This window comes from Vidua macroura, chromosome 1 (genome assembly GCF_024509145.1).
Source record: "Vidua macroura isolate BioBank_ID:100142 chromosome 1, ASM2450914v1, whole genome shotgun sequence".
Classification (NCBI taxonomy): domain Eukaryota; kingdom Metazoa; phylum Chordata; class Aves; order Passeriformes; family Viduidae; genus Vidua; species Vidua macroura.
Window position 1 is genome coordinate 54249916 of NC_071571.1, and position 23072 is coordinate 54272987.

General features: G+C 38.2%; 1 protein-coding gene across 2 annotated transcripts in view; it reads right to left on the reverse strand.

Moving 5' to 3' along the window:
- POU6F2 (POU class 6 homeobox 2) overlaps positions 1 to 23072 on the reverse strand; it is a 312234-nt gene that overhangs the window by 83148 nt on the left and 206014 nt on the right. For both annotated transcript variants that reach the window (XM_053969855.1, XM_053969865.1), the window contains exon 5: positions 11420 to 11736. In XM_053969855.1, coding sequence (XP_053825830.1) covers positions 11420 to 11736 — 317 coding nt within the window. The remainder of the gene's footprint in view (positions 1 to 11419; positions 11737 to 23072) is intronic.

The window sequence follows — 23072 nt, forward strand, 5'->3', positions numbered from 1 at the left end:
GCAGACCTGGGACTGCAGTCTCATCTCCTGACTCCAACAACATATTTACTATACCACTTTGTTTCCTGATGCAAACTATTTGTCAAAAATGAATTCATTAAGTAAAGTCATAATTTGATAATGAGATTAGAGATAAAAATATGCAAATTTCATATGGCAGTAAAAGAATTCTCTCCTCTTCTTTTCCTGCAGTTTTCACTCTTGAGAGCATGGAATGCCAAGGTTGGGTCTACAGGACTGACATATGTTATCTCTATACCTGCTTTTACATTTGAAGTGCCAGTGATGTCCCCCTAGACATAGTCTTTGAATGTCTATGGGGAAAACATCAAGGATTTTTAGAATGGCTTGGTTTTCTCAAAATATGTTTATTTTTATATTTGTTTTACATGAACTGAAAATTCTGTCAGACACATTTTGATTGCATGGCGAACATGTTTCAGAGACAGAAGACAGCTGAAAGAACCCAAACAAGGCAGTTGCATTTCTATAGATTTGGGGAGGGAGAAGACCAGGAAACCTCCATAACAGCATGTTGAGCTTGCTCCTGTCTCATCTGAGTGCTGTGAGAAACCTTCTGCCTACTTCCCTCGTAGCAGAGTTAGGTCTTGTTATAAAGTAAAAAGTTGTAGACACAGAGGTAGGATGGAAATGCACACAGCATCTTATTCCAGAATGGTGATCAGTGATGCCAATACTATTTTTACCATGTCAATACTGTTTTTTAAAATCTCTCTTTCCCACTATAATAGGCCAGTAGGAATAAAGGCACTGTGAGTAACAAAGACTTTTTTTTCTCCCTTCTCCTCCCAACATTTTCCTCTTCCCTGAGATCAGGCCCTGTCCTTGAGGAATTCTACACTGATGGAAACTGCATCCTCAGATGAATCCTGGGAATGAGACTGACTTCACCTTACTTGCCCCTTCCTAGATCTTGATCCCAGTATAGCCCTAGTCCTCACCACCTGCCCCATGACCCATGGAACACCTTCACTGGCAGCTCTACTTGTCACTCTGTGAGGTGTCCCCAAGTTCCTGGGAAAAGGCCAAGAGGAGATCAGTCCTCTACCATTTTCTGTCCTGTTCCAGCTGGAGCCACCAGTCCACAAGGCTACTCAAACTGGGGCAAGAGCAGTGAGACAAAGACAGCACTCTAGTGGATTTGGCTCTCTAGAAGGCTGAAAAGAGAGTTATAGGTTTACTATGGTGAAAATCATGAGTGTATTAAAACCTAACAATTTTTATATCTCTTACTATCACATTAATTCAGAATCATCTTTTGATACTAATTTACTGGCCATCTCTAGCACAGAGCACTTTTCTGTAATGTGACTGGGCCTATATTTTAGGGTTTTCTTTGTAGCATCAGTATTTTTGCTCAAAGACTAGGATCCTCCCAAATCTGAGTGCTTCCCCAATGCTTTTTACAAGCATGTAACTTTCTTAATAGTTATACAAAGACATTGCAAGGGGGATTACTGCCTTAAAAAAATCTCATCTCCTTTAAAAACCAGAATGCACCATCTTGATTCCTATAGTAAAAGGAGAATCCTAGCAATATATGAGGTGCTGTTTCCATATGTCAATTTTTGTCTTCTGGAGCTGAGTTCAGTTTTGCCTTCCAGTCTCTTTTACAAATATAACCTAACTAATATTCTCCAAGTGGAATCCTCACAGGATATTAGGTCATGTCTAAGCTATCCAAAATAAGTCAAGTTCCTGTCCTGTGTGAAATTATCTGAAATTATCCTAATTTATCATGTAATTTCTGGTGCAAATGAAGAGGAAAAAACGAATATATGAAAAAAACCTTGCATTTGAAAATGATTAAGTATTCTAGCAGATTTCAAATCATCACTATGAATTAAAATATTTTCAACTTCTTTTGCTAAGCCAATATTTTTAGGCTATTCAGTATAATAATCTTTTATAAATGTATTAAGCTGATTTTAACCAAAAGGTATACTTAGTTATTTCAATTTACCAGGTGTAAAATAGAAAATTAAAAGGACATTTTGGGCAAGGGAGAAACCAACTTTATAGAATTGCACCATTGTTGGAAAGAAAAACCGCTTAGAAATTTCATGAGTAGTCTAAGATATTACAGTATCATAACAAAAATGGTGTGTATTTCAGGGGTAAGACTTTTTTTTTTCCTGAGACTCATAGTGCCCATCTATCCTTTCTTGCTCTCTTTCCTTTACTTCATTTCCTTTCTCAGCTGGTGGCGAACTTATTCATTTCTTGACTTTGTCCTGGATCAGCAGCAAAAAATACAGTGGTGCTACAAGAAAAGTTGTCCTAAAAATCTTGCAAACCTTGCTGGTGGAACAAATGATGGTATTCTAGAAGGTATCTCTTCCAGATGAAAATGTTATGCTGAGGCCCCTTAAGATGCACAACCCATCACCTATCAACATGGATTCAATTGGTAATTTGTGTACTAAAAAGTAAAAATATAATACATAGTAGAATATATGATTACTACAAAATTTAAAAATAAATTTTAGGATCATTGTATCTACAAATTATCAAGTCTCATTATTGATTTCCTACTTGCTAAGAAGGTGTGTTGGATTTGCATGGCCTGGCTTTTGGTAGTGAGGGGGCCATGGAGGTGGCTTCTGTGAGAAGCTGCAGGAAGCTTCCACCATGTCCAGCACAGCCAATCCCTGGTGGCTCTGAGGATGGACATACTGCTGGCCAAAGCTGGGCCAATTAGAGATGATGGTAATACCTCTGTGATGACATATTTAAGAAGAAAATCAAAATAAAGTGGGGGCACTGTTTTTTTTCTAGCCAGAGAAGAGGAGGAGATGAGAACATGTCAGGGAAACAATATGCAGACACCCAGGTCAGTGAAGAAGGAGGGGCAGGAGGTGCTTGAGGTGCCGGAGCCAGGATTCCTCTGGAGGCCATGGTGATGACCATGGTGAAGCAGCTGTGCCCCTTCAGACCACGGGGGTCCACGGGAGATGTAGAGATCCACCTGCATCCCATGGGGGAAGCGCTCACACTGGAGTGGGTAGATGCCTGGATGAGGCTGTGATCCAGTGGGAGACACTGTGGAGAGAGGGGGCTCCTGCTTCTAGGCTGGAGCATCTGCCTGGAAGAGTGGAGTCTGGAAGGGTGCAGTCCTTGGAGGACTGCACCCCATGGAAGAGTGAACCACATTGCAGTAGTTTTGGGAGGACTATTCCTTGTGGGAGGCACTCACATTGCAGCAGTTTTGGCAGGACTGCTGCTCCTGAGATTGGAACCACATTGGAGAAGTTCATGGAAAGCTGTCTCCTGTGGGAAGGGACCCCATGGCATAGCAGGGAAAGGACTCCTCTCCCTGAGCAGCATAACAAAACTTTAGGTGATGAACTGACCAAAACCCTCACCCCCTTGTCTCCCTGTGTTGTCAGTGGGAAGGAGGTGGGGAAAAAAGTATTTTTAAGGGCTTATTTTACTTCTCATTATCCATCTCTGACTTTGTTAGTAACAAATTCACTTTGTACTTCTACATTGAACCTGCTTTGCCCATGCAGTGTTTCCTCCTGCTCCTTATCTCAACTCATGAACCGTTTGTTGAATTTTTTTTCTCTCCTCTGTCCAGCTGTGGCAGGCGAGGGTGAGTGAGTGGCTTTCGTGGCTGCTTTGCCTTTGGCCAGTGTCAAACCATGACAGAAGGGCATGTACTGCTAAATGCCCATTTGTTTAAATGATCCTAATTTCCTCATGTCCTAACCCACAAGGAGTTCTTAGAAAGACACATTTTCTGACTGTGGCTGAGGTGGTAATCTCTGATTTATTGGTTTTCCAGTTTTCACATAATTGTTAATTACTTCAAACAAAAGTAGAAGGTTGGTGGAGAAGGGCAAAAAATCAAGAAGGATTTGGAAAGCTCATGTTCTCCATCTAGCCCCTTTGATAAAAGGATATTTTTTCTTTTGCCTAAATTGTTTCTAGTTGCACCTCTAAGATCAGAATAAGCCAAGAGAATGAAAGGAACAAGCATCCTGCCTGAAGCTGCCTGGTGTTATGGATCAGCGTAAAACCAGGTCTCTTTCCTCTGCGTGGGCTGATGTAACTCACTGGAGTGGCAAATTACATCAGACCTACAGCTGTAACCCGACATTATGATTAATTTGATCAGTAATTTCTCCTGTTTTTCATTTTAATCGGTGTGACTATTCTGCTGTGGCAGGTCTTTCAGATCTAATTAAGATAAATTTCAGAGTAAAAGACTTGGCAGAATTTTCGAGTCAAATCCGAGCGTCAAGTGTGAAGACCTGCAGCACTAGTCAATCAATTTCCAGTAAAGACGGCAGACTGTAACTCAGCAATCAACCCATTAACACTTAAGCAAATTTCATAATCTCCAGGCCTGTGCTTAGTTACTCTCTCAAAACATTCTGGCTACCAATAAAAAGGGAAAAGTATTACTCTTCTTAAAAACCTGCGTCTGCTAAAACCACCAACAGTATCCAGACGTGGACACTCTGACAGATCTCAACAATACTGCCAAAAAAAGGCTTAATTTTAAAATTTAAAACACAGTCTAGAGTGGCTTTTTTTTTTTTTTCTCCCTAGCAGCATGTAGGAGCCGAGCAACCTCTTTTAGGTGCTTTTTTGCAAAATGAGCCTTAATGATATAACATAAGGGCTATACCACTGACAAAATATTACTCCTCAGATTCAATAAGACCCAAGCCTACCAGGTTCTCAGTGTTCCCTCAGTCTACTTGCTTCCAAGTAGAAAAATTATTTTCCTGCATGACTAGAAACCTGTGATGACTTGCATTTTTTTTTAATACAAAGAGACGTGAGATATGAAAAAGCAGGGAAAATATAGTAATGCTATAGAATATTCTCTACTTTCTTTAAAAAATGTTGGAAATATGAGTGAAAAAATAAATTAAGATAAATCAATGCTAACAGAACAAATCAACTTGATTTATAAGAGTATCTGAGAGGCTGTGTCAACTTTTTCTGTCCTTAAGATCCCCAAGGGTCCTACTCTCTACCTAGAGAGGTTTTGGAAATAGAAAACCTTATGGGATATGTATCCTTTCCCAAATTTGTTCTGGGAGGATGTTATTTATTTATTTTCCCATGTATTAAATACTTCAGTTGCTTTAGGGAGTTTATTAAATGTTCCCATTTCAGAAGCCAGAGCAAGCTGTTTGCTGGGCAAACAGCTCCACTCTCCTCTCCTTCAGAGAATTCTCTAGCAAATGGTTTCTGTTATTAGCCTCAGCATCTGCCCCTTGGGTGCTAATAATGCCAGTTGTTTTGCTCAAAGGTTAATTTCCTTTGCTTTAAATGTGAGTCAGACACCAGTCCTCCTTGTGCTTCTGAAATAGCAAGAGCTGCAGAGTATATTTAGATGGACCAGCCAGCCAGTGCTCCATCTCAATGAAGGTTTCCTCTGGAAATGAGACAACGTGCTTATAAAGTCTGTTTGAGATTGTTTAAACATCTCTGCTATGTTTAAATGCAGTATTAAACAGCTTTACAGGGGGAACTCCTAATGCCTTAAAGAACCCCAAAACCAGTGAACTACTGGGAGAAGGAAGACTGTTGAGGAGAAGAAGATCTGGAATTCTGTTCACTGTGTCAATGGACACAAATCTTACACACAACTGAAACTAACTTTCCTGTGGAAAAGACACCCATGAATCTCCAGGGAGACATGAGTATTAGCAGAACTCAGACAAGCTAGGTATAGCAGGAAACCAGCTGGTATGTCTTTGCACTGTGCACCAGGGCCAGGGTACAGTATAGTGCAGAGGCTTCTGAGTGTCCAGCCAGGATAAACTGCCATGTTGTCATACCAGAGCAGCCCAGCTGGTGGAAGACCCAGAAAGGATGAGTATGGCCATGGAAGTGCCAGAAGAGGTGAGCAGAAAAGAAGAAAGGAGGCCCTGGTGGCACTAAAACTCAGATCCAACAATTTCTCAAGCAAAGCTCAAGTTGGTGAACAGTAATGTCTATGTGCACTGGCAAAAAGAAGAGCGCTAAACCAAAAGGAGAGTGCCTGAATCACAACAGCATTTGCAGTGGGTAATAACCATGTGTGTGTGTGGTACATGAGTACCACGACTTCCTCACTAGTGGAAATTTTTACACAAGTACTTGCTTACTTGCTTGTGCTGCCCATGAAATCACATTTATCAACCCACAAGAACCTTTACAATACTATAGGAATGCACAGAAATCCAAAACTGTCAGTGGAACATAGTGTTCAAATCTTCCAGTTTGAAAGTGGATGAAATAAGCATAATATTTTCAAAAGATCTCCAAGATTAACCCAATTTAGCTGATGGCAGGGGACTTTCCATGCCATCAGTTTAGAGCTGAGACCTAGCTAGGTCTTACCAGTATCTCCTGGACATCCACCCAAGATCAGCACTTCAACTGGCTCACTCTCACCAGGTGATGGACATGAACCTTCTCAAATAAATGTCTTCTTGTCTATATCACCTATCACCTTGTGATGTGGGTTATCTCACTCCCTATTGATACTAAAAAATAGTAGATTTTGGACAATGGATCCAAAGCACTGCATTTATTCATCATTTATGAAATATTTCTTTGTCAAATTGATTACTAAGAAACTTGGGAACAGATTTAATCAGTCATACATTGATACATAACACAGTATCTTATGCAGAAAAAGTTAGATAATTTTAGCAAAACAAAGCAACCCACCAGACTCAGTGGGATTACTGGTGTCATAATCTCAATCAAATTTTCTTAATCTCAGGATTCAATAAACATGAGAAAAATATAACAAGTCTCAGATGTGAACACAATCCTAAAGAAAGACCATGATCATAATCCTTGAAAAATTGGCCTTTATCAAGCTGACAGAGACTTGATTGTGACTTCTGTATCTTAAAGATATGTAAATATGTCAAAGTCTCAGAAAATATTCTTCAAATCTGATTTTGCCTTAATGAGAAGCTAACCAGTGAATGAGGGTGGGCAGAAATGGAAGGGGGAGTTTGTTTTGTGTGACTACTGGAGCCTCAGACATCTATGTATATATTCTCCCTCATTTGCAGCTGAGTATTTCAGCCTTTCTGCTTTTCTTTGTTCCTTTGTTATAAAAGTGTTGAGTTTCCAAATACATTATTTAAGATTAGTATGAAAATTTAATCTGAAGGAGGTTCTGGTTTTGGTATCCTAAAGTTTGCGATTACTTGGAAGATTTTTGTGCTGTTGTCATCTCCTCACTTCTCTTCCTCCCTATTTTTGTTGTTTTTTTTTCTCACTCATCATCTTCCATCAGCTGCAGTTTTTTGTAGATAGACTTCTGTGACAAAAGAGACTCTTCAGGAAAGAGTTCTGAAAACGGTCAGAATAATTTTACAGTAAGAAAATCTCTGGGGGATTTCCTGTTTGTCTGTTCCTATTCATACACAAACAGAACAGTAGAAATGACTGAAAATTCGTCTATTCCTACAGTGTAGCACTCCCTTTGCAGGTCTGGCTATGTGCACAATTGTCTTATCCCTATCTCTAAAATATACAGTGAGAGTCAGCACCAGAAGCTAACCAATTTTTTGGAGCCACCTAAATATATTTTGCTGGTAGGAAGTGCCTTATTCTTGTCGTCAAGCAGAACAATTAGATACTTAGTACTGTGCTCATCTGATTTTATACTGCATATAATCAAGTTCTTATGACTCCAAAATTTTAATTGCATGGAATCTCTGTAAGATGTTCTATCTTACAGCGATATCTATCCTTTGAAGTTGCAACATGCTGACCATTCAAGAACCTGTATGTTTTGCATGTAATATTTGCACTAAATATTCACAGGATAAGCATATTTGGAGAAGCATATTTTCCCAGAAGTAAAGGTTTTGAAGTCCTCAACTTACAACCTGTCTTTTGCCTCTGGATTCCTTTGTCTCAATCAATTAACACAATGAAAATAAACATCAAACTATGATTATCGTTACGATGGATTTCACCATTTTAGAAAGGAAGGATGAGAGTCTTCTGTCATCTGCCTAACCCACCACTTCCTGAAAGAGAGCTCAGCTTTTAAAAATTCTTCTTTGGTTGTTGTCTATTGCAAATCAACAATGACCCTGATCCTTCAGTGTTTGGCTTTTACCAGTGTAAATCTGGAGCATCTTCATTAATGTTAGTAAAAAATTAATATCCTGGAACCTGAAGGGAGGTTTTACATCTTTCTAGGCAATCATTAAAAGACCCCGTAAAAAGTAGTTTTGTAACTACAATCCAGCCCACTGAATCATATAAAGAATAGTGATAAAATTAGAGCAGAGTATTACAGAATAATCTGGCAAGAATAATTCTGAGACTTTTAGTTGGTATACACTGCACTGGCATTATTAATTTCTGATCAGCTAGCAAAGTACCTCACCCAGGTATACCTAAGCAAGTCACTTTCATTTAATTTACCCTCTGAAGGTAAATGACAGCATCTGTACATTTTGAGATGTAATTGCTGTTATCCTTCAGTTTTTTTGAAACAAACACAATCATCCTCCTGAATTACTGACTTTCCATGACAATTTTTTGAGGTTTCATTTTTTAAAACTAATATCTTTCAGACAGATCCTGAATAATGTAAGAGGATAAAGCCCACATGAAAAAAGTCAAGAATTCAGAAATGAATTTTTAGCTGTCAAACTTTAACTTAGTTGTTCTTTATTCCCTTAATATTATTCAAAGAAAATCCATTTCACTCTAGTTCATAAAGAACATTACCCTAGAGGACATACTACCTCTGACTTTTGTTTCAGGTTGATTTTTAAGTTGCAGCATTGAACATTAAAAAAAAACCAAAACATTGTAAGCAGCAATTATGAAGAACTGCTGAACTGCTGCCAAACATGTTCTCCCTCCTTTTGTTTGTTTTTTTTAAACTGTGTGAAAGAAAATAATTTCAGATCAAATCCTCAAGACGGATGTACAAGGGTAAGGCAGCCTTTTTCTGCAGCATTTAGAATGGAAAGACAAATTTCATGGAGGAGATGTTATCACTGCTCTGATTTAGAAAAGTACCCAAACAACCATATACAAAGTAAAACATCAGTTCCTCTGGAAATATTTCTGAGTGTCACTTGTTGGCATATAAAAATGTCTCAGAATTCCTGGTAATAAGACAGAGCATGCTTCAAGTTTTAATTACTTCTAAGGAAGCTTAAGCGGTATTGAACTTGCTGTAGAGAAGGCTAGAAGGCCAAAGTAATGACCCTACACACATCGCTTAAGGTGAGGGCTGCAGTAGTATGGTCAATTCTGGCTTCTCTTGTGATTGTCAGTACACAGCGTATTTGTATCTGTGAACAAACTTTGGGATTTCATGGCTATTTAAATGGCGAGGTTCAGAGAGGAAAGACAATTAAAACTACTTATTTATTAGCAAGTTTTTAATGCTGAGCCAGAACTAACACCTAATGACTTCTAATTCCTTCATTACTGCTCTGAAAGTAAACCAGACATGCAACTGGCTTGGCAGCACTAGCTGAGCTCAGCCCAGGGGAAATGCCAGATCTCTCACACTGGTGTATTTCATTAAATTTAATCCCAATCCTAAACTGTTCAAGGGATAGTATTTGAACTGAAAAGACCTCAGAGTATTTGGTTCCCTTCTTTCACTTCTGTTGTCTGCCACATCCAGACTGCCCTCAGACAGGTAGTTGTGAGCATAAGGATGCTAGAGAGAGATATGCCAAGGTACCTATGTAGAAGTATTGTCATTGGCATCTAACATGAAAGCTTTTACTTACTTTTATTGTACTTCTGAAAATGAGAGGTGACCCAGGGAAGATAACAGTTGAAAGCACCTGTAGATCAGAGATGGGACTGAAAATACTAACATTCATCTGAGATTTACATTGGGACCAAAGGCTATATAAGAGCTAAGACATCAGATTCAGTTAGTACAATACTCTCAAGGTATGTTTTCTGAGATAATCCAACTTCTTCCCTACTCCAACGCTAATTTATGTGTGCATTTGCTTTGTTTGTAGAACTTAATGACTTTGGAAACACAATATTTAGCAGGCAGTTTTAGCAAAATATCACATGTACAGTTAGTGTGCATACATTACAGCTGTACCAAGACAATAAAATGTAACAGAAGCTCCCCTGAAAATATCTGTGTCTCTGAATGTCAATAATCTGCATATAAAAAGCCCCAAAGCACTCACTAACATGATAGATGGAGTATTAAGTGATGCATATGTAGTCCTTAAGACAATACAGAGAAGAAGCTTTAGAAGCATTATTCTCTACTCTAAAAAAAAGTTCAGCAAGCAAGGACACATCTCTTGCAGACTTTTAAGTCTATTATCTAAACCATTTTTAAAAATCAGATTTGATGCAATTTAGTTGAAGTTCAGATTAATACAGGTTTAACTGGCCACATGCAAGAAAAGCTTCTTGTAAACCAATTCCTTTGTCTAAAAAAGGGTTGTTTAATTATTAAGCTAATGCAGTTTTATTTCTGCAGGAAATGGATCTAAATCCATCAGTGTGGATAAAATATTTTAAGTGGTGTCTCAAAATTTAAAGACTAAAGTTGATAGAGACTTTTCTAGCTTCTAAGTGCAGTTTCACTGCCTAGTGAATAAGACTCCACTCACTTCACAGACTACTCTGGTGTTCAGAATCACACTACTTATAGGTACAGTCAAAGCTGTTCTTGCACAGTGTGAATGTAGGACGACACATATAGGGCAAGAACACCCAGCTCTAAGAACATAGGACCACTGGACCAGAGCTCTCCTGTTTCTGCCCAGGACTTCTAAGATGGGCAGAGCTGAGCATCAGTATGGATGTGGTAGTTCTGATCCATTAAAAACTAACCATGTCATTGAAGTGAGCGTCAATGAATGGCATTAACCGGCATCTTTAGCTTTGGAACCTATACTAAGAAACTTAACAGAAGTATTTGATTATTAGCAGGATAAAAATTAGGACTGTGATTTCAAGAAGAGAGGTAACACATCCACCCCATGCACATGTCCATCAGCAGAAGCTGACAGTCAGGATCATCTCCTAATGAACCACTAATATTGTTACCCTCTTAAGGTATCATAAAGGGTGAATGCTGGGCAAATGTGTTTTGTGGATGTCACACGATGAATATGTGGAAAAAAAATTAAAGAGTTTTCTATGAATTTTACGACATGAGGCTTTAAAAGCAAAAGACATTTACTCTTCAGGAAGCAGCATTCTAGAACCGTCATTAGCTATGTTTTTCTGGTTCATTAGGCCTTTTAGCTGTTCTAAGCCAAGTGCCCATAAGGATTGAGTAATACAAGGTGGAATTTCTCAGCCGGTGCGGTCAGAAGGTGTAGCTTTTCCTTTGTTTCCCCTTGCAGTAAGAGAGAATGTACATGCTACTTTTTAGACCTTTAGGGATTTGTATGTAGTGTCCTACCTGCAATGGATTTGGTGAAGTAAGAGGAGATGGAAGGCCATGCCCTGGTGACTGGCTGGTTTTCTGAGGGGAGCTGGAGGACTGTGAGGCTAGAGGTGGTTGGCCCTGGCTCTGGGACTGTGTTTGGTTCTGCTGTGGTGGTGCTGATGGCTGTGGCTGTGATTGCTGGGTCTGCTGGGCTGGCTGTGGAGTCTGTGCCTGCTGAGCTTGCTGCTGCTGCTGGCTTTGCTGCTGCTGCTGCTGCTGCTGCTGCTGCTGATGCTGGAGCTGCTGAAGATGCTGAAGCTGTTGAAGCTGGGAGTTCAGGGATGAGGTAGCTGTGAATTGAAGAGAGGGAAGGCAGTTATACAAGTTTCAGTAATACCTACTGTGTTAAAAGTATTCTGGATAAAATTCTGGTTCTGTTACTTCTGTTACTTCTGGTTCTGCACACTGCTTAGAGGACAGCTGGCCCTAGAATTCAGGATGTGGGAGGAAATTGTTCCCATCAATAATAGCCTGTGGTTCTGGCTGTGTAATTCTGTGGTAAAGAGCCAGATTCCCTGGGGCTGATGAAAGCAAACCTTTGGAAGGGCTAGAGGTCTGCCCACAGGATGGGGCTCAGAGCTGACCAGGAGGGGCTCGGACAAGCTTACCAGTGAAGCCAATGGGAATATTCTCTGCCTATAGAAGAGAGGAACAGATTGTCACTGTACTTGTAAGTATAGCAAGAACTCATAACATGAACCAGTGCTGTTATGTAAAGGAGAAGAAAGTCATAAAAGAAAGGATACTCTGAAAAGAACTTTGTCATGTCATTATGCAGTAGGTATCAGGAAATAAAACATTCAGCTGTGAAATTTCTTGTGCGATGCCTAGGGAGCAAAAAATACCTAATAAAATGTGTGTCTCTCTGAAATAAGAACTGCTTTTTATAATTCACATCTAAAAGCTATAAATTCCTTCTTGTAACTTGCACTGCTCACTTACTCCTGATAGTTAAGATCTGTTGTGCAGCATATGCTTCAAACATGATGTTTGGAAGTGCATGGCTCATATCAACCTTCTAGCACAAAGGGCAAACTTTATTCCCCAGAGACACTTTCAAACTGACTAGGACATTCATTAATTCAGGAAGACAGGAAGTGTGTCATAGGGATGTCACTAAGGAAGAACAGCTTTAAGCTGCAGCAAGAGCATCACAGAAGACTGATGCTTTCTGGGACTATGCCCTGAATAAGTCACCTCGGTCTCCAGCCATAGAGATGTTAATCAACATCTTAAGGGTTGAATTAGTTAGCTATAAGATCCTAAGCGAAACAACTTGCAAGGTCATTATGATATTTTTGCTCTGTATACTGCTTTGCCAGCACCACCTTGTATTCTAATTTCTATCCACAGAAGCAAAAGTAAATTGGGAATGAATTAAATTTGTTATTTTTAAAATGGTACTCAGATTTCATGGCCAGAAACTCTGTTGACCAAGTTATTTGTGGACTGGCAGATAAAGCCGAGTCATCTCCATTTTATTTTCATGCCAACATCCCTATTTCAGCTTTCAAGATGTCTATGCCCTGAGGCTGAACCTGAGGTCTTGGTGCAACTTATGAAATCAATGAGCCATAAACTGGAATAAGAAAAAGAAAAAAGAAAAGAAAATGGAGAAAGATGAGGCAGAAAGAGTAAAGCAGAAAAAGCTGTAAGAAGGAAAAGTATAAGACTTGATAGGAAGAGCTATTGGCTCTCCATTCCCATGCTCATAGCTGCTCTAAATTTTCTTTCAACAGATCAATCAAACCAAAAATATGCTTTAACAAGAATTATAGCCATGTGTATGTGACTTCAACAAAGCATCCTAATAATTCAAAGGAGGACCAATAAGACCAATATATTTCTATCAAGAAAATTACTCATAGAAGTTTTGTGTTTCAACACAAAGCAGAGTAACCATCAAATTAAAAACATGCATGATATCTCATGCAAAAGAAATCACCCTGGAGAATAAGGGAACACTCCCATCAATTTCCCAATGAGAATTTGTACCTAAATGCCCCAAAGCCAACAGGGTAGTGAGTGGAAATATAAACCAAGGCATGTGAGAATGAAGAAGGTGTGTATACAAAAAAGCAACTGCATAGATTAATTAGTGATTCATAGCATGAATCATCTCAGATGGCAAGGAAAACCATTCACCAATTCTATCTGTAGAGGCAGAAAGACCCTTACCATTCCCACAAGGAAAAAAGAAATCTAGACCAACTCTTTCTATTGTGCAGGCTATTTCTTCACCTGTGATAGCTTAGCAGACTGGATGAACCACTGATAACCAGAACCAAGATTTCAAACTGATCCTTACTGCATCCACAGACTCCAACACAGAAATTAATTGGCATCCCACAGAAGCATAACTTCTAATCCACATGGCTCATGAAGAGGAATGAGGGACTGTTTTATGTTGTGTGTGCACAATTGGACAGGGAGAGACAAAACCTTCTCATCTAAGACTAGAAAAGCTTTGCTTTCAGTACTGCTCAACACCTGAATGTTGGTGAAAGCAGAAAGATCAATATTCTACCATTTGCTTTTGTACTGGAAATGAAAATATTCTTGCTGGGGTAGAAGATATTCCCTGAAGGATAATCTGATTAATTACTTCATGGAAAAGTTTCCAAGTTTATTGCCAGCAATTGCACAAAATTATTCAAATAATTTCTTGTGTTTTCATGTCATTCCTTTAAAAAGCCTCTCTGAAGCCCATCACCATGCTGAGCTATAAATTACATTGAAGCGGCTTAGAGAGGTATGATTGTTTAACATGCTGTTGCTAAACAAACAGATAAGGAATTGGAAGGACTGTTAGATCAGAAAAGGTGATCTGAAAGCCACACAGTAGGTGCACCATGAAGGTGGATTTAGGGCTCTGGATCATGCCTGTAGTCTGGTGTTCATGCTGCCAGATTGCACTTCCTCTCACAATTTGTGTACTATCCACAGCAGGGATTGTATCACATTACTGTTTGCAATCAAATCCAATCCAACTCCCAGAGCTTGCTTGCATAGCTCATCCATTATAAATAGTATACCTGTCTAGCATTTGTCACTTTCTGCAGAGCTTGGAGCCTGATGGAATTTCAGGTGGTACAACAGTACTATGTCTGCATGTATAAAAGATAACATGCACTGCCTACCTCACAGGAATCTTTTTTATGACTTACTGGCTAACAGCTGGGTAAAACTTTGACATATTTTAGTGAAAAGTGCTACTTTCACAATTGCATTCAAGAATTAAAAAGGCTTGCAAAGAATCACAGAAAATTCTTTTTGTGGTTAAAAAGTTCAACATAAATTACATTACTTTAAAAGAGAGACACAACTAAAAATGTATGCAAGCAATAAAAAACTGTGAGGAAAATCCACAAAAGCTGTGTGACATTTCAACTCTCCCTAAAAAGTACATGTTGCATATATAGCAGGTATCCAAGATGATGGTAAATATAACTGATAGCTATGAAGAAACAATGGCGTGTGAGGTTTTAAAACCTATGGTTCAAACTCATGATATCAAAGCATTTACATTAGAATAAGAGGCATGGGGTTAAGTGGTGGATATCAATGGTAAAGAGGCAGTGAAAGCAAACTTTCTGATCTCCTAGGGCATCTACTGTGATACTTGTCACAGATCTCAGGCTACTTTGTGGATTAGACAAAGTTACGACCTAAGGTACATACTCCTCCTTGACTTTCTTTGGGGGATACCTTAGGCATAGTGTTGCCATGCATTTACAAAAATCACACAAAATGTGTCTTTTCATATTCTATTCCTCTGCTAGTTACCTACACAGGAAACTAAAATGAAATGAAAATGCCCTTCTGCCAAATAGAGTGTTACAATGGGGAAAATTCACCTCTGAGGCAACCATGCTGAAAGAAGCAGTCTGATGCATAACAGGGAGATGAGTGAAGCTTGGTTGTAGTGGGGAAACTGAAGAGGCTCTGTCTTCATTTCCCAAGCCTGATTAATGGAAAATAGTAGCAAATGTCTGCTACCTCTGGCTAACATATTGTGACATAAGTAGGGGAATATCCCTGGTTTTACTTTAGATTAAAACATACATTTTAAAGTTTAATCACGATTCTCCAAAAAGCAAGGAACGTAAGTGTGCTCACAAATGTTTATATAATGAAAACAATTTTAAATTAGGACTCCTTTTTCATCTTTCCTTCACAATATAAACTCAGATTCTTAAGACCTCTACAGTGCTTGGCAGAAGATCAAATTAATATTCAGGGATTCAAATTGTATCTAGAATCTGCTCTTGTGGATAACCTTCATATAAATTCTGATTTATATTCTTAATGTTTTGTGCATGTTTGTTTCTGTGTAAAGAGGAAGGAGGGGTAGAAGGAATAAGAAAAAATTTTAGCTTACAAACAATTGTGCTATTCTAGCTTCTCTCCTCCTATTTACGTAATTGCAGAGTTGTTCTTCAGTGCCTTGATACAATGTACAATGGACTAAAAAGAAGAAAATCACACATTAAACCTTTTCCTATTTGACTGAGCACGGAACTTGACTCCTGTCATTTCAAGGGCTTAATGCCTTTTTCCACTTCCCCTGTAATGGAGAATGGATTTGCACTGCCTTAAACTAAAAAGTGTAACTAACTTTAGCATCTGGGCTTGTGTTTGAACTGACATGGCTTGCTTTTTTTTCCACCCTGTTGTTTCTTTTCTTATGAGGTTTATGCCTTTCTTTTCTTTGAAAGAGATTTCTAAAGATTGAATACACATACTGAACAATCTAATGCAAGCTCGCATTTACATTCTCTCCCTCCTGGGTAATGAGGGGTAGGTTAGCCAAATACCCATGTTTTTCCATATGCTCAGATTTTCTTCTTGAGAGTAAAATGTGAGTTCTTTTAAATATGTTAGCATTCTCTTTGTGAAAAAAAAATTCCTGAAGGGTTGGACTTGTGGCTGAAGAGATTAGTAATGGGATACAGAGCATATTATTTCTAAATCACTGGCTCAAATTCATCCTAGGTCAATATAGGGAACAAAAGTCATTGCACTTTAATGGTGCTTTTGCATGTTTTCTACCATACAGAAGATGCATTAAATGTATAGAAGTCTTATTCGCACACGGATATCCACAGAAAGCCTGCCTGCATTGGAAGAAGTTTGCTGCACAGTCAAGGTAATAAATTGATGGTCCCACAATATTTAATGAGGAAGATCAAAAAGACTATGGTCTTGAATGGCATCAATAGCCATCTTTATTTGCACTTTCAGGAGAGAGGCTAAGAATGGAAAGAGTACATGGATCAAGTAATCTCCTTGCTCCTAAAGGTGATCCCTCAACGTTACAGCTGCAAAACACAGAAGGGGTTATGGGGAGAAACTTGCACTGCCAATAGTCCTCTGCACTAATTCTGCAGATAAACAGAGGATTTCACTTTCTAGTGTTGTCAGATCCAGCATCGTTCATGAGCACTGAATTCACTTTAAAGAATGTAGGCAATAAAAAGGAAGTATTAAGAAGAAAACCATCATAATTTATATGATGCCTGTGGTGTCTCTACATTTTGATGAATGCTGTAACTTCCCTGAAAAATGATCCAATGCATTAAATAAATCTGACTTTTTTTTCCTCACCAAACTTTAAAATGTATGATAATCCATTAAAATCTTGAGGAGAAAAAAAAAAAATAAAAAAATTAAAAAAAGAAGAACAAAAAGTTCTAAGGTGGAGAGCTTGACTAAGTATCAGGAAAAGTATATTTGGAATAATTCCCATTTTAAGATAATCTAGGGGCTATTTTCCTCTAGTTTATGATAAAACTGTGAGTAAAGTTCTCTGAGTATGTTGTAAAAATTGCATTAACCTATTTAAAATGCCCAAAGGCAAGAACAAGCTGGAGAAATTAGACTTTAATAAGCCGTTTACTTTCTCAGTTCAAATGGGACCTTAGGTCTCATATTATACAAGCAGTTGAAACGTTAAGTGGAGTCAGGGTATCATCAAGACATGGGACCAATCAGAATGACTCGTCTTGGGAGTCTTGTTCAAAGACAGGCAATTAAGCATAGTATGACAACACTCTAAATGTTTGAATGCCAAAGTTTGTGTGTCAAAAAATAATCTAGATATGCTAAATTTCTAAATTTTACCAGCAATTTTTTTTTTCTGAAAACATGACTCACAGATCGGGGTAAGATCTTCTGATTAAGTCCTTATACCAGACAAAAGCAGTTTTCTAATTACAGAGTGCAGAACCAGTCCCAGACTGTCTAAGAACAGAAGAGAAAAATCAATTTAAGTGGCATGGTATTCCTACAGAGTGGATTTCAAGACCATATTGAGCCCATAACTATGTTCCTGTGGACCAGAATTTAAGATAACCCCCCAATTCATGGGAAAAATTCTTCAGGACTCCTTAGCAAGAAACTAATTGACAGTGAAAAGATTATAATTTAAAGGCCAACAGAACTCAATGTAAGATTTCATGGCTGAAGAGATATGACAGGGAATGGATGAATGACACAAAGAAATTAACTTAGAAGCAAGAGTCTGCTGATTCACAAAACAATGACCATGATTTATAATGGACATAAGACAAAATCTAGACATTCTCTGCACATATAACCTTTAATGATAGGAACTGCAGCTTATTTTTGCTCTCCTTTACTTTTCAGTGCTCTAACATTGATGGGAATCATAATTTGAATAATTTGAATGGAACTTACGCAGACTAAGTGTTTGACATACTCAAAGTAACAATAGTTGTAGAAAAAGCAGTGCAACAACACACAGCCTCAGAAGCCTTGGAAGAGGTTGTGCAGAATCCTGTCCTACAGTTCAGAGAGTCACAGGTCCCCAGTCCACCAGGTATCCTGCCATTTCTTCTGACAGTGTGCCTATGTGAGGCTTTGGGGCAAAGTCTCGTCAAGAGGAGTTTGTTGAACTGCTTGGTGGCTTCAGAGTGATTTTGTATTCTTTCAGGTAACAGATTTGCAATTCCATCTTCTATAATTGTTTATGGTAAATGGCTCTTTGGACAAAGAAATATTTATCCAGTTGTAGCTTCAGCAATGGTTCTTTGAAGATCAGGAATTACAAGAAGTCTCTTCAAGGAGTCTTTGAAGTGAGTGATGTTTCCTAAACTAAAAGTAAAATTACTGTAAGTGAAATGTACCGGGTATTTTGTACATGTGTGTGTTTGCAGGGCTTTTTTTTTAATAATGCAATCAAACAGCGGATCAAAATATTTGTGGTTTAAAAGGTTAGTCTGTATGCTGAGTTTGTGCAAGTGTCCTGGGAATGGCATAGGATAATGTCACATTATCCCAACCTCAACCTAGGGAAGCAATACAGACTATGGTATTCAGCAGGTGACTTGGTATGAGTGTTTGCTTTCATGTCTCAGATGCTCATTGTAACCATGTTTCTATCAATTTTCACTTCCAGTCTTATCTGAACGAAAAAGACTTGAAATTCTGTTTTCTATTAAGAGCACTAAGAGTCAAGCACCTGTAAATTCTGTTTCTGTGTATGAATTCCAGCCAAAGAAGCTAACTGAATAGCAGTGAGAAGAGGCCATGGAACGACTCAAAAAACAGCAACATATACACTATAAGGAGAAAGGGAAAAAATGCAGCGCAGCCTTCTTCTTTTCTTTACAGTAGTTTTATAAACTACAACAGCAAGTACAAGAACCAGGTGCAAAAATGGCAGTTCTGCCTTGCCGCACACAAATTGTCTGCTGGAGCCATTCAACCTTGTTCACAGACTCTGTTTTTCTCAATATGGCCTTGAATGTCTGCTTTTACCAAGACATGAAAAATTTAAAATAGCAGTAACAGGGTAAGAAAGGTGGAGGCGAACACAAAGCAAAAGAAAACACATGGCTCCCTATCCCTGTGTAGGGACTGAACAGTACTTATCAACAGCTGGGACACAAATGCAGTACCATGTTGAATGTGGTATTCTTCACCAGGCACAGAAGAATAAAAATGGACTAAAAAGCTTTGTCTGTGTCCCAAGGTGCATTGCTTTATTAGCTGTGGTCCAGAAACAATCTTGAGCACAGGTTGGTGAGGAGGTGCTTGCGCTAGGCGCTGTAACATCACTATGTGAGCAGAAGATAGAAGTGTTCTTTCTTTATAAGAGGGACCAGTGTTTCTCTACACTATGCAACTACCTCCACACCAGAAACAATAGAAGAGCTGGGAGGTGAACTTTAATTTGGTAATCTATCATACCACAAGTTATTCTGGAATGTATGTACCACCAGCAGGGTACCTGCTGTTTGCCTACTGTTGACTCACAGTAACTCTATTTTGCTGTCTTTAAGAATCTTCCATAATTTTTAGTATATGCCATGCATAATTAAGAACACTGCATTTAGTTATGTGCATTTCAAAACATACCATAGTATCTGTAGCTGTTTTCTTTTTGTGATATTTAAGCTGACTACAGGTCAGTTTGAGGCAATCTGCCTATATCCCTTTTTCTAGTTTATTATACTTGCGGAGAGATTCAAAACAAAGTTAAACAATAGGGAAGCAATGGTTCTAGACTGTGCAGTTGATATTTGGCACAGATGGACTGACTACTCAGTTTTAGTTTGCAGTAAAATGAGAGTGGCTGCATATGAGATTTCTTTCCAGTCTCTACTGTTCATCAGCCAAACATCTTGCTGCTTCAGATACTACTCCTAGTTTGGCTGTGCTTGGCACCTTTGTGCAGCAACAGTGAATTAGCTGCTCTTTGTGTGCTTATGTGCTCCCGTCTACCTAATTTCCTGCTCACTGATGGAATAAACAACCTGATTATTCACATAATACTACATATTCTACTGCTCATCAGTAAAGAATTCAGGTGGGAGACAGGGAGAAGATTTTATAGCCAATCCTCATTTCACAGTCTGTGAAGTCAGTCATGCTTCTGTTAGGATGAGACCCATGCACAGCGGAAGAGAATGACTGGGGAGTCCAGAAAAGCAGCTGCATTACACTGCACAGTCAATGCGCTGTACACTTCATGGTTTCCAAAAGCACATAGGAAACCCCATGCTGTTTGTTAATTTGTACATTTTTGAACATTGAAAACTAGAAGTTAATAGCAGCCCTTTGAACAAACTCCATCTAGATCTTACTTTGGCTCTTAAGTTGTTTCTTCAAGGTTAATTATTTTTAATTTGAAAGGAACACACAGATATTAATAAAAGAACTTCCACTTAAATAATGTATTTATTTACATGGAGCTGGAGTCTCCAGTTATAGAAGGAGAACAAAATCAAAAGGACATAAAGGAAGGATTTTCAATTGGCAAAAAATATATTCAAAAATTATTTACTATTTATGTACATATATTCAGTCTGAACAGAATATTGGCACGCTTTTGATGCAGTAACTAATACTTTATCACCCTTATCAATGAAAATACTTGGTTTTCCAGACCAGCTAATGGAAGGAAAGCTGAATGTTGTTGCTAATCTCCAAAAAAACTAACACAAAGCTAGTCTTTACCTTCCTTAAGGCAACATCGTCCTAATTTTATTATTCAGAATGATGAAATATTTTAAATAAGATTTTAAATTTGTGTCTAATCAGCTGTGTTAACTATACCAAATCTCAATGATACTACAAAACATGACCAACACATTAAGGCTTTTATACATATTAAATACACCTGCTATTAATAGCATCCTCTTAAGAATTATAGAAAAATCCTCCAGAATTTGCTCTAAAAATACAGAAAATTCATAAGAGAATGTATCCTGACATGCATAATTTATTCACCCTATAAAACATGGTGATGGATCTGAACTTGTGTGAAGTTTCCAAACAGCTGCAATTTTCTTCTGTTATATTATATATAAAAATGTTTTTATTTTCATAAAATAATGCAAAACCTACCTTAAACTGTACAGAATTAAGAAAATTTTCATGATAGTGAAAGTACTGGTCATAATGTGAAATTGATTGCTAATGTATAGCCATAGATAATGATATTTGGGGGTGGAGGGCAAGAGGAGAGAATTTGCTGTTCACAAATTCCCTTGTTTTTGAAATTAGTACATTTCTCATCCTTTTGCAAAAGCCCGCTGACTAGTGTAGATAGAAATACTACACCATTAGTGTAGTAATCATTGCTACTATATTTACTGTACTAAAACATCACTACTATATTTACTGTACTAACTCCAATGCCAATTAAATGGAGATGAGCTTGTTTCAAAAAAGTGTATTTTAATGAAAAGCCTGGCACGTTCAACAGTACAAAACAAAGAAATACATGCCAGTGTCGATACAAGATCTAGCTTTTTGCTTAAATTAACTTCTAAGTTTAAAAGTTAGTGGAAAAAGCACTGAGCAAGTGGGATGGCAACCCTGAGAACAAAAGTTGGCACAGTTAGTTAACATGGAAATCTGAAACCACTACTTTATATTTGTTTTGCCAAGTTTTAACTAAGTAGATACAAAGACTGTTCCTTTCATTTTCAGTGCCAGGGATTTTGTCTTTACTCTGTTGATTTTAATAGCTCGCTCAGAAGCTTGGAAATGAATGTTTCTTCCATCATCAATTTAAAACTTTTCCATTTGCCAACTATGAATGTTTATTCTATTGTGTGTTTTCAGTGAAGATTAAATAAATATGGGTCCCTTTGACTTTCCATCCAAGTGCTAAGAAGCATGGGCAAAATATTTTTTCATCTCCATCCTTGAGGAAGAGCCAGGTCCAGCATAACATTACCACAACACTATCCTTTTTCTCCCCTCTCTCCCACAGACTTCAAAAATGTGGCCAGTTTTGGACTCATGTTTGTCTAAAGACTGCCTGGAAAGATCAGCTCTGCAGGGGTCCTCCAGCCTTCTATAGGCTATGGCAGCTCCTATGGCTATCATTTCCAGTGGTTCAACCACTGTTCTTCTCATGCAGAACTTTCTCTTTGTGCACATAAGGCTCCAACAGCTTCTCTTCTCTACCAGCTGTAGACACATTTACTTCTTTATAGCTTATGGAATTTTGATGGTACTCCAGCAATCCTCACCTTTGAACAGGGAAGTGAAGCAAATGCAAATCTGGTTAAACATTATTGTCAGAAAATAATATTATAAATGTGATTGTGATAAAGATCTGTGCAAAGATGTGTAAATTCCTGCCTTTATTTTTTCAGGAGTGTATAGGGATGGTTTTTTGCCAATAGCTACTCAATCAGTAGAGCTTTTGAGAACTGTACCAGGAAACAGCTAAAATTCACTTTACCCATAAGTGAAGGCTAGTCTTCTCTAAGCAATCATCCAGTGCAAAAGATTTCATTAAGATGTTTGCAGTATACACCGGTGATCATTTTATATATTTGGATTATGGATCACATGGATTTTCAACTCATAAAGAAGCTAATGCCAGGAAAGCATCTTATGTTTTAAAGTTTTACACTGGAAAATTAAAAGTGGAAGCCAAGAGCATAAGACTTCTGATATTTGTGAATCAACACTGGTCCACAGACCAGTACAGACAAAACTAGAAGGAATTTCCTTTTTTTTTTTTAAATACAGCAATATTCTTAAATAGATTAATTCTAGTACCTCTTAATCATCTCTCACAGTGAAATGACATCTCACTTCAGAATTGCTTCAGCCAGGAACTTTGCTGGTTTAACTGATG